Genomic DNA, 12,474 nt, shown 5'->3' on the forward strand with positions numbered 1-12,474 from the left:
TGAAGAAGTTCTATTTACTCACAAAAATCTTTTTCAAACAAATGAAAACCCAAGTATTTGCATTGTCCTGTTTACAGAAATATCCTGCAAGATGCTCAGACTCAATAAAAGAAAAAATCCCCACCTCCTTCAAGTGTCTGAGGTATTACAAAAAACATTTTCTCACGAAATGCAACACAGCCAGCCTTCCATAGTGTCCCAATACCCAGAAGTTCACACAATTTACTGAGCTCAGATTGCATGTTTAATTTAATCTTTCTACTGCAAGAAATAAAGCTAGTATTTCACTTATAAGGCCTAAACTCACTAGAATTCAATCTTCCTCTGGAGGAATTCTAATATACTTGACTCTTTTAGTTAGACACAACAATAAAATGTCACTAAAATACCTGGATTTTTGAGTGGTTTTGAGTGGATTTTTGTGTTGCTTTTAAATCAGCATTAAAAAAAAAAAAAAAAAACCAGTTCCATCTCCAGGTTGCCCTTCAGAGGTTTCTCTTTATACTTATCTTTCTTCATGACCCAAATCTAACTCATATTTTCTTTATTAACCTTCATTCCCCTGTTCTCTCATGCTCACTTACTTCCAGTCTGTAGTGACTCATTACCTATTGCTATAGTCACTCCCTTCATAAAAGTCTACAGAAGCCTTTTCTTTACACCAATGAAACAGAAAGAAGGGTGATGGCTAACTTACAAGCCCTTAAAAGAAAATTTCAGTCAGTAAGTATAACTTAACACCTTTTAATATATATGAAAAAACTATAGTCTCATGACTTTAGATGAAGCAGCAGCAACAAGATCTAAAATCTCAGATACTTTACAGTGTTATCTAAATATTCTTATTTGTTCCTAGGATATTTTCTTCTACTGAAAAAAAAAAAAAACCTGAAAGCGAAATGTATCTCAAGATGTTTGTTTTACAGTTCTTCTTTATGACCTTTGTCCACAATTAAGTGCTAATGGAACTAAAATCAGCTATGAAGTTTCCAACAGGCATGTGATAAACATAACACAAGAAACTGTTCACATACATGGAAGTGATATTAAACTCCAAATATTCAGATCAGGTAAAGGATGTCACAATATACTGTATTAATCATGATTCTACAACCAGCAAAATAGCAATTTAGTTTCAAGCCGTTAACCCAGTTTAACAGCATGGTATTTTTGTACTTTGTACCTTTGTGAGATAAGAAAGAGTGCTAACAACCTTTCTGGGTCTGCTTTTTCATAAACAACCATTGCAATTAAATGTACAGAATAATGCTAACAAGTAACAAGAAGGCTAAGAAACTTTTTCTAGAAAATCAGCTTCGACCATTGAAACAACTATAACAAAGTTAAATTTTGAATTTTTAAAGAGATTGGCAGAGACAACAATAACTAGCACAGACAAGGCATTGCATTCAAGGAAAGAAAATGAATACTCCAAAGTTAGCTTTGCATGCACATAACAAGAACAAGTAGGAAAGACACGGTATGATTTTATGTGTACTGTGTTAAAAGCTCAATAACAACAAAAGAGCATAGTCCAAAACAACGTATACATCAAAAAGAGACTGCTTTTATTCCTTTAAAACTACTCTCATTAGAAGATAAAATTTGAACCATTTACTTTTATTGATCAATTCTAAAGAAATTAGAATGGGAGAAAGAAAAACCCTAGAAATCCATTTGAGTAGTTTTTATTTTAGTCAATAGTTTACAATAATTTAAAAATGAAACATTAGATTGAAGACCAGGCCAGAAGAATTTTCTGTTATCTTTAGTTCTGTGGCTTGAAACTGGCTGGGGAAAGTGTAAGTAATCACAGAATCAACAATTTCTGGTCTGCTTCTTGCTAAGACAGAAGCAGGAGCTGGAAATTCATGGCATTTGGCAGATGCCTCACTAAGCTAATTTACCTCTCATATCTCCCTCCACGTGATTCAGAAGTCTGTCCACATATCATGTGTGGCATTCACATCATCAACCACTGACCCCAACAAAAACGTTCACTTCAGAGAATCCTAAAAGAAAAGTGACTTTCTGGGAATACAGCAAGTTTAGGAGATGCATGAAAAAATATCATGCAAGAACTAAAAACACCTGAGAACTTTCATATACAGGAATTGAAAGAGGGCATGGCCAAACGTGACCATCATATCATACCTAACCTAATGTACAAGCTGCTTTCACAGGATATGGAAAAGTCTGTGCAGAGATATCCAGTCTTGATCTGCAATTCTCAGATGAGAAGAAAGCCACTGTTAGCCTTCTTAGTAAATTCTAACATTTCAAATTTCAACAGCTTCCCCTCAATTATGCACAAAGGACTGTACCAAAATACGGCAGTTCTAGCCAATGGAGTTAAACAAAATCAGTTATCTGCCCTACATGGTTTAAAAAAAGAGAAAAAAAAAAAAAAAGAAAAAAAAGAAACAACCAAAACACACACTGCAGCTTCCTAATATTGTTGAACATATACTTTATATTTTGAGATTAACAAAAGTCATTAGTCCTCATATACTTATGTCATAAACCCTTTGCATATACCCAAAATATCAGAAATAGTACCAGCAACTAAAAGAGCACAAAATAAAAATAAGTAAGGCCAGTATGAAATATCCACCATGAAGATTAAAGTGAAGACACACTATATACATTCAGCTGTCTCAACTTACTTCAGCATCTTTAGCGTTGTCACAAATAAAGGTTTCCCCATATGGAGAGATAATGGGTGGCTTTTCCTCCAGGAAAGTATCTTAAAGCAAATAAATAAATAAATAGATACAGTCACACAGTGCTCTACTATGAGTCACAAATGCTCTGCTAAAGTCATAATAAAATCAGCCAGGGAGACAGATTTTTCAGCTTGAAATTTCCCTGTCCTTCCCAGAAAAAACTTTGAGGAACAAGAAACAATGTCCAATTTCTATGTGAACTCCAAATACCTTATTTTCACCACAGACATTATCATTATTATTATGTAATTTGAATATAACCTGCATACAAGCATTGTCTTCTTTCCTACTCTGCATCAAGTTAAAATAAAAAAAAACTTAAGTTGTCTAGTCTAACAAGTAATAACTCCAAAACTCTTTATTCTGACTTAAAAAAAATACCAAAAGTAAACCACCACACAACACTTTTGTGCACTATCTTCATTTTGCCACCAAGTATATGCTTAAAATAAATACACCTAACTTCAAAAAAGACATATTTTTTGAATATGACAGAAGTTTCCAGCTGACTGTACAAGATTTCAAAACACTTCAGTAAACTATTTAATACAATAAATTTCCTGTTCTTTCCAGGAGCTATGAGCACTTATAAACAAATTAAGCAACATTAGTCAGGAATACACTCCTTATCTCTTCCAAGAAATTAACTCTGCTTCAAAAAATCTGGATCTAATATTAGAAACTTAAAACAGTAGTCTAAAAAAAAAGGTGTATTAAAATAAATGGTGCTTAAAGAGTAGATTTTCTAATTTCTACTTTATTTGGTTGTAACCAAAAAATAAGTAAAAATTCAGAACTGATTAAATACTATTTATGCTATCACATAAATCAGTTCTTCTAGATCTTTGAGATGCCTAATATTTCTTAAAATAGGTAAGTAATACTTATTTTAGACAACCAGTCCAAATTTTTTTCCCCTTAATATTCAAGAGGTAAATATCAGCATGCTTAACTCACTGTTTTGTGAAGTTTGCCTCCCAGTGCAAGAAATATTTACAAGGCCCATATTTCTTCTTCTCTGAAGGGAACTTGAACAAAACAATGAAAACATTAATTGAAATTTCCCAGAAAATAAGCAAAAACATTTTATGCAGTTGAACAAATAAATTTATATACAAATATAGAAACAATAGATTTAAATTTTGGGAAATTTTCTGATTTATTTTGAAATAAATATTAATCTAATATTAATTAGTCACACAATATTATGTTTTCCTCCCCTTATGACATTGAATACTTCTCTGATCCTAGCAGACATCTCAAATTTGGGGTTATTTTTTTGTTCTGAATTGACCTTAAAAACATTGAGATTGCTTAAAGAATAGAAATTCCTGATCCCCGACCTTTCCCTTCCCTTCACAATGATTACCAATGACTGTAGTTAAAAAAGGATGTACTATGAAAATCTACTTTAAATCCATAAGGGGCCTGAGAATCCAGACAAAACATGCTCCCAAGCACTGGAAAAAAAAAATTACTGCAAAGTTTTACTTTCCTAAGGTGAATTATTTTCCCCCACAAAGTTTTAAAACCAAGAGGTAAATGGCATTACATTGCAACTGACAGTGACAACCCCTACACAATTTATACACAGGTAAAAAGGTAACTCCATGCATAGCAGAAAAGTCATTTTATTAGTGGTGTGCTGGCCCCGTGTATTTCAGCAATTTCAGCAAGTATATTGCAATATTATTGCTATTATTAATATTTCAGGTTTATAATCAGAACACAGGAAGAAAAATATGTGAATTAGAAAATATCTAACCCACCTTCACTAGTCCAGTATTCTGGATTAAAGGTCTTTTCAGTCAAGCTCTGAACTCCCCCATTAACATAATTAGCAATTTTTCATCTTAGTTTCATTTTCTCTGCTTAAAATAAGCATACTGAAGGTCCTCATGCATCCTTACAGAATATTCTGAGGCTTATAAATGCCATGTAAGAGCTTTATTGGTTTTTGTAACAGTTTGTGGGTCCTCCATCCTTTAAAGCCAAAGGCAATTGTCTTCTACTAAAAATATAAATCTCCTAAATTTTGTTTCCTTTTTTAACATATTGAGAAATTGTATTATTTTAGGATAAGCTACATTTAGAACTTTAGACCTACTGTTCCATGAAGTCCAACTTGAATCACTCTTAACTACAAAATGATGCTTCTTTGTGACAGAAAGCAAGCATTCATGAACTACTATTTCACACGATTTTTACTCCACACCTAAATCTGCCTCAAAAATTTTATTAGATTAAATTCAAGATAGAAGCCACACCATGCAAAGTTACTTGACATTTCAAATGTTACCCAGGTTACATAAACTAAGTTCCCCAATGATTACATTTTAAAATCATGGGTTTAGAAAACACAGGGTGAGTTTGGCCCAGTGATCATGGATCATGGCCTAGCTCTCATATACAATTGCCTACTGTCCTGAGTCATAATTACAATAAATACTTTAAAAGTCTGTGTTTCATCATACATTTTACTAAAATTCATGTAGTTACACTTTTTGAATCTCCATTAGCAAACTAATTTCATGTATTTGTACGAACTTAGTATGCTTTAAAAAAACCAAAACCTAACCTCATGCATTTCAACACAGATCAGATTTTTTGCTGGTAGGTTGGTATCTTTTGAAGGGTATTAGCAGTATTAAACTAAATTAAGACTTACAGATAAACAGCTTTGACTTGAAAAGCTTTTAAAAGTATGGAGGCTTTCCTTGTATAAAACAGTGAGTCATTTGCTTAGTTTCAGGGTGGATGGATAATTTCACCAGGTAATGAAAAATAACAAGTCAGCTTAAAAAAAAAAAAAAATCACACACACACAAAGTACCTTACACTTTTTTTTTTTTAAATCCATATACTTTTCAGGACTTGTGTATTCTTTTTGATCATGCACCTACATTTATGTATGGCACAAAATCCTGCTGAAAAACTAACTATATGCTTTTTCCCAGCATTCAAAAATACCTGTCATTTTTGGAAAGCAAATTTCTAACTTACATAAATTAAAAACTGCCTGAAGATATAAAATAAACTAAATGAGCTCACTTTGAGTATCTACTTGAAAAATTATGTGTCATAAAAACCCTACAGTACAAGGTATAAAATGATAAGAATTTGTGAATGATTAATACAATAGTAAGCTAGTTGTTGTACAAAATAAATATCTGGATTTAAAGAGAGAAAAATACTGAAGACAGCTGTTGGAGGAAAAAATTAAAAAAAAAATCTTATAAAAATAGAAAAAAAAATCTTATAGCTGTATTAACTGTATCAATCTATGAGTTTTTCTTTGCCATTTCAGAAAGTGAAACCTGTTCTCTTTAATTTTTTCAATTCAAAAACTGAGTACCGCAAACAAGATTGATGATATTCTCTATTTTGCTCTTTAATGGAAGGTTGGTGCAAGCAGTCTGCCAATCAAAAAGTGCACCAATTTTTCAAAGGTAATTAATGATAATAATTTCAATTATTATTCAGTGTTGACTTTGTTACAGCTGAGGTGATTGAGACTCCCTGTTTTCATATATTAAGAGGTACCGGATACAGCTCAAGCTGCACACAGTTCTCTAGCACCCCATATTATGCATAAACAGGATGAAAAGATGTGATGAAGCAGTGACTGGTCCTGCTAAATGCTGAAAGGCTGGAAAGCTAAAACTTTGCACAGAACTTTTCATCAAGCTGGTTTATTCAATATACTCCTGTCACCTTGCAAGTAAGTGAGGGAAGGAGGTCAGTACATGCAGCCAGTGCCTCAAAGTCTTTACTTGGCATTCATCTGCTGAGTGTTTTAAATGAAAGAAGCTTTTGTTTTCAAACTCATTCAAGACAAGTTTTCACTTCTATCTCAAGACCTAACCCTCCCATAATGCAAACACATTAAAACTGCTCTAGCGGGCCGTGTTAAACCTTTGGGGTTCATAGACTGCTAGCAGAGGTAAAGTAATAATGACACTTTACCACAGGAAAAAAGAGGGACCAGTTTCTGTCTTCTACAACATTTATTTTGTGTGGCAGAACATAGTAGTGGTAGAACACAACTCCAGTCTTGCACCTCATTAGCAATCTTGACCACTTGTATGTTAAGAAAGAGTTTAAAGGGTATCGGCACCAAGCAAGAAATTCTAACTATAGGATCTGCCAGCTGCAGAAAAAAAAAATGGTGCCTGCTCAGGCCAAGCACTATTATCTATTTTACTTAATTATATTGTCCCCCATATGCAGGATGCTGTCCAGAATTTTAGTCTTGTTTTTCTTACTTCTCTTAATAAAGAATCAGAACAATGCCACTACCACACAACACAAGTAACAAAGATGGATGACATGAAAAAAATCTAAAAACTTGTATAGTTAATCAGTCTTAAATTTTATCTGCATATCATTCTGTACAAAAATCAGATCTACCATGTTATAAGTCTGCTTCAGCTTTTTGTTTGAACATTGATTGCTTCCCAGAATGATGCAATGGTAACTATTTCACAGAGGAGTGACTGCTAGTTCACATTATCCAAAGTCTCTAAAACTATTTCAAAACTAATTACGTTTAATCTTGTCATAAACAAACATTAGTGGTTAGGTCCATCCATTGCAATACTTTAATTATTTTCGATTTTTCACTTTGTGGTTTTAATCACCTTTTGACTGATCTTTAATAATTCTCTAACAAGAGAGAGCTCATAATGATACAATAAGGAAAAGTCCAGCTGAAAATAATTTAGTATAACTACACATCAATACTGAGCAACAAAAACCAGTACTAAAATCTGTACAATAACTCCACTATTAAGAAAAAATTGTAATTCTCACTTTTTTCTTTTTTAATTCTGCACCCCCCATTATTACAGTGCTGCCACACTGTAGTGCCATAATTCACATAAGAATTTGAGTATTTTCAACTTCTAAAATGCTATGGTGTCTTTCCAGATGCCAGCCTGCTTTGTTAGAGGCAAAAGCCAGGTGCAGAAGTGAGGCACAGAGAAGCAGATAAAATTGGAAGGGAGGTAAGTGCATCAGTAGTAATAAAAAATGACACAGTCAGAGCCCTACTATGGGGCACAAGGAGACCCACTGTAAGAACTTTTTGTGCTAAAGGCACACAGGAGGTGATGAGAAAAGTACTCCTTGCATAAAATTTAATGACTAATATCTATGAATGACTAGAAGGAAATGCTGACTTCCCCAGATTTCAGCAGGATTTCTCTGCCTTTATATAATATAATAAGGATTACACCAGCATCTGCCAATAAGGCTGGCTGAGGCTGTTTGTCTATGCAATTCTGTGAGAAAGATACAGTCTTTCCTGAGTTTAAAGATGTTTGCATGATGCCATTTTAAAGTTTTGTATTAGTTCTCCACCCCTATGAAAAAGTTGTCAGCAAGGTTATCAAGAATGTTTCTGCAAAGTTTAAGTTTGGTTATGTTACCCTCGATCTTTGGCAGACAGACTCAGGTCCCTCAGGATTTCCAGACTGCTGTAACTGGAGCATAAAGACCAAGAAAAGATACTGGAGCTCACAAGTCAAAATAGTGGGTTAATGAAGTTAGTGACCCAGTCACATACCAATCACTAACAGACTGGGAATTGGAGGATTTACTCCAATAGTGGGAAGACTACAAAAACAGCATATTCTCTTAACTGGATGATTGTTTCTCAAAAGACAGTGAGAGTACTCTTTTAGTATGTAGTTATTATTTTTTAGGTTAAGAATCCCATTTTGTATCAGCATGAATAGCTTTATTAAATGAAGTAGGGATAATCACTCTACAAAAATTAACATAAATCTGCTCCTCACTGAAAGACAGGTATACTTAAGTTTCAATGAGCACAATGTTTTTGTAATTTAGAAGACATCAATGAAGCAGTTTTTAAGGCACACCAAAAAAATCACTAATTGTTGCAAAGAATCTTTGCCGCTTCACCTGATCAAACAATTGTATTACAAGATTAATTTTGACATCATTCAGTAATATAAAAACTTATAAATGCTGGGAAACCCCTGCATTTAGAGCATGTATAAACTCGATGATGTTCCTAACTGCTGAGAAATGCAGATTAAAAACTCAAGATAAATACAAAACATTCTTAGACATGTCCCTTCCAGGCATAGCTTGTGGTTCAAAAAATATTAAAAAAAAAAAAAAAAATCAACCTATGATCTGGATATGGCCACACCAACAAAACTTTGCATATGCCTCTGCAGTAATTTTTCCTCTGTTTAACACACTTGACAACTTGACAAATGTCACCAGCATGACAACTAAAACTTACTTAATAGATCCAAATATATTACAAATTAACCTGTGTGGAGATATTTTTTGCTTAAAGACTGTAATATTGTATTGTGATTGACTACATATTCAGTGCCTATTATTTATAACATTCCAACAATTATATTTTTGTTAAGATAGGTCTTGAATTAAGTCTCAACAGCAGATATTTTTCTCAACATTCTATCATACTTTTCCCAGATGAGCTACAACTAATGCTTTTTCAAGAAATAAGTGCCACTCAGTAATTTCTGAATTCAAATTATGAACTCAACCATTTTGAAGGAAGAAAAATACAGTCACATCACCTGAATACTTAGAAACAAATTAAAAGGTTCCAGAAACGCTGAAAAACCTTTCACATCTATTATCTTTTTTTTTTTTCTTCCTTTTTCCACTGCTGTTTTCCCTTGCTGGAATGTCTCAGAAATATTTTAATACTAGAAATATCATTAAAAGCTAAGGTTTTGCTGTTATGAGACCACCAGCAAGAGCCAACACATAATATGAATAAATGGTTACTTTCATTCTCCAAAGTTAACAATTAAATGACTACCAGTTCAGAAATTAACCCAAAAGCCATCTTGAAGTTCTTGATTATGCTTTATATAAGGGTTTTGAGTTGTATCTAAATCAATAAAGCCTCCTTTCTTTGTTAATATGTAGCTGCAGAGAAAATTGGGGCAGTTTTAAGGACACACTGTTCTAAAATTTCCCTTTACACTCTCATTTTTGCTTTTAAAGTACACTGAAGCTTAATCCTTCTTCAATTAATTTGGCAACATTCATATCCGATCCCATGTATTTACAGCATGTATTTAAAAAAAAAGACATAAAGAAAAAAAAAAATCAAGAAATTCCAAACTTTAAGTTCTACCATGACAGTAATTTCTCATTAGTAATGAACAGCAATTACCTTGATGAAGCTTGAACTTTACTTGATTCAGGAATTTCTGGTACAGGTCGATGCCTTAAGATAAAAGATCGGCTTGCTCTTGGGAACACTTTCATGCAGTTCAGCGTACAGGAATCATATAAGTCATTGTCTATCATTTCTCCTTTAAACTTATAGAATGGAGAATCTGGTTTACTGTCATATAAATCACCCTCATCTGCAAACCTCTGTTTATTTTCCTTGCAATTTGTTTCACAGGAATGAACAAATGAAGGAGGATCAGGGAACAATAAAGGGCCAGTCAAGTGCTCATCAGCATGGTATGCAGCAGCTTCTGTCAGTGATGCGTCTTGCTCAGTATTCGTCTTCATATTTCTACTTTGACTGACAGCTTTTAGTATGCTGTCTGAATTCTGGTATAAACTAGAAAAATCCAAATTTGTAAAGCTATCATCATTTGCCTCCATTGAGTTCTGCTCTGCAAGTTCAAACCTTTCCTTATTGACGTAAGATTTTTTAAGTTGTTCTGATGATGTTTCAGGCATCCGATCTACACTTGAACTGCTTACAGGAGACTCCTGATCTGAGGATGAATACCGCTTCTCTTCCAAACCTTTCATGTATTTGAATTTTAAATTTTCACAGAAAAGAGAATTTCCTTGAATTTCTGAAAGACTGTCTAACTGTTTAAGAATCCTTCTGCGATGTCCTGTAGGCAACACTCCCATTTGCTGAAGCACACTGTTATTGAGTCCCACACAATCTGTCACAGTGTTATAGCCATATTTTTTAAAGTTAGGAAGATACTGTGCAAGGTTAATGCTGACCAAAAATTCTTCAATATCAGTGCCATTGCCTGTGGATAACATGACTTCATTCCGTATATTGCCCCACACAGTCATGTAGAAATAGTCAGGTTGCATGCATGCTCACTAGCAAGAAAACTCTATTGAATTTGGTGTCCACCAGCCAATAGAAAATATCCGTTTCCTCATGACACCTCTTCAAGTTTCTTCACTTTAAACTGATTTTTTTTAAGACTGCAAACATATGGAAAAGAGAAAGTACATTAAAAAAATCCTCACCTGAACCTCACAATTACCTTGAATAAAATTGTGAAAGACTCCCTGTCAGATAAACAGTAATATTTTTTCATTGTTTGTATACAATAATTTCAAAAAGGGTAAACCCTTCCTTTTATCTTAGCCTATATAAAGCAATTAGCAAAATCAAAGTCTCAGCACAAATAATACAGACATAAAACACATAATCCTAGTAGTTAAACATTAAGATGAACAGTTAAGAAATGAACCACTTATCTATACACACTCTTATTCCACAGTACTTGGATATCAGGGAAAGAGTTGTCCAAGACCACAGCTGGAACTAAAGCTTTCCTATTTCCACACTAGCACCAATTAATTATGGAACAGAACTTCTACTTCCTTATCTTCCAATCTCAAAATCATTTTAACATAGACCTGCAATGGAAGAAAGGAAAAACGACTGTCTAGAGCATTCTATGTGAACCATGCATTCAAGCCCTCTTCAACTCAGAACCCAACTTATCCTCAATAACATGGTTTGCAACAGTAGATCCAGCCCTTCAAACAAACTGTCCTGAAAGAACACAGCAAACTCTTGTTAGAGTTGGTAAGCACCAACTCTAACAAGGAAGCAGTTTTCTCTTCACCACAAAGAGAACAGGCATGACCCCACAGGCAAGTTCTGGCTGTCCATGAATTTTTCCTTAGTATTTTCCAACTCAGCTCTTATTCTCCAGATTTCATCTATTTGAGTTATTCTTTCTTTCAGGGCCATGTCTAAATTCACAATTTACAAAAACCAGATGCTACTGTTCTGAAGGTGTTTGAAACAGTCTGAAATAATATTTCAAGGTGTAAGATCAGCAACACTCAACAGGTTTTTCACCTCTCTCTTTCTGCATAAAAAGTAATTTGGCCTTGGGGAAACCTGCTGACTGTAACAGCTACCCTGGCATGCAGGTACTAGCCTTAAGCAGTCTGGAAAAGAAAGAAAAGCTTCCGTGGAAGAGCATTACGATTTAAGCAGCATTTAGAAACAGGAGAAATGTTATGCCCAGAATTTGTCTGTGGTAGTAGGCATTGATACCTAATTCTTCAAAGTATTTCATGACAAAAACATGCAGTATTTATGATCTAGAATTTAGGCTTAAAACATTGCCTACATTTTTATTGTACCAATTGCTATAAGTTTTCCTTTATTAAAATAAATCATTGGATTCTCTCTAGTCTATAGCTTCATTTTTCAGGATATATTTTTTATCAGCTTTGATCACTACCCACAATTCTGAGAAGTGGCTTATCTTGAATATTAAATTGATACAATTAAAACCTTTTAGAGAGACAACTCTAAAGTAAATCAGATATCAGCCTCTCAGGAGAGATAAACTTCATTACAGAGTTAACCCTCAATTAAAGATTCCCAAGTCATTTAAATTCAAAAAGTTCATTTAAAAAAATTTAAGTCATTTAAATTCAATTAGATTGATCTAAACTGATTAACAATCCACTTTTGTATTTACCTTTGTCCCATCCT

General features: G+C 33.7%; 1 protein-coding gene across 10 annotated transcripts in view; it reads right to left on the bottom strand.

Moving 5' to 3' along the window:
- Positions 1–12,474, bottom strand: part of ARAP2 (ArfGAP with RhoGAP domain, ankyrin repeat and PH domain 2) — a 144,134-nt gene that overhangs the window by 127,878 nt on the left and 3,782 nt on the right. For 7 of the 10 annotated variants that reach the window (XR_014955079.1, XM_085578571.1, XM_085578573.1 and 4 more), the window contains 3 exons: positions 9,916–10,934; positions 3,684–3,754; positions 2,667–2,746 (listed from right to left, as the gene is read on the bottom strand). Coding sequence is in view for 9 of the 10 variants with exons in the window: in XM_085578571.1 (XP_085434697.1) it covers positions 2,667–2,746; positions 3,684–3,754; positions 9,916–10,817 (1,053 nt within the window). In the remaining variant the exon portion in view is untranslated. Of the gene's footprint in view, positions 1–2,666; positions 2,747–3,683; positions 3,755–9,915; positions 10,935–11,223; positions 12,472–12,474 lie in introns of those variants that run through there. The other 3 variants (XM_085578577.1, XM_085578578.1, XM_031504565.3) reach the window with 2 other exon arrangements.

The sequence above is a fragment of the Lonchura striata genome, chromosome 4 (assembly GCF_050655825.1).
Source record: "Lonchura striata isolate lonStrDom1 chromosome 4, ASM5065582v1, whole genome shotgun sequence".
Taxonomy (NCBI): Eukaryota; Metazoa; Chordata; class Aves; order Passeriformes; family Estrildidae; genus Lonchura; species Lonchura striata.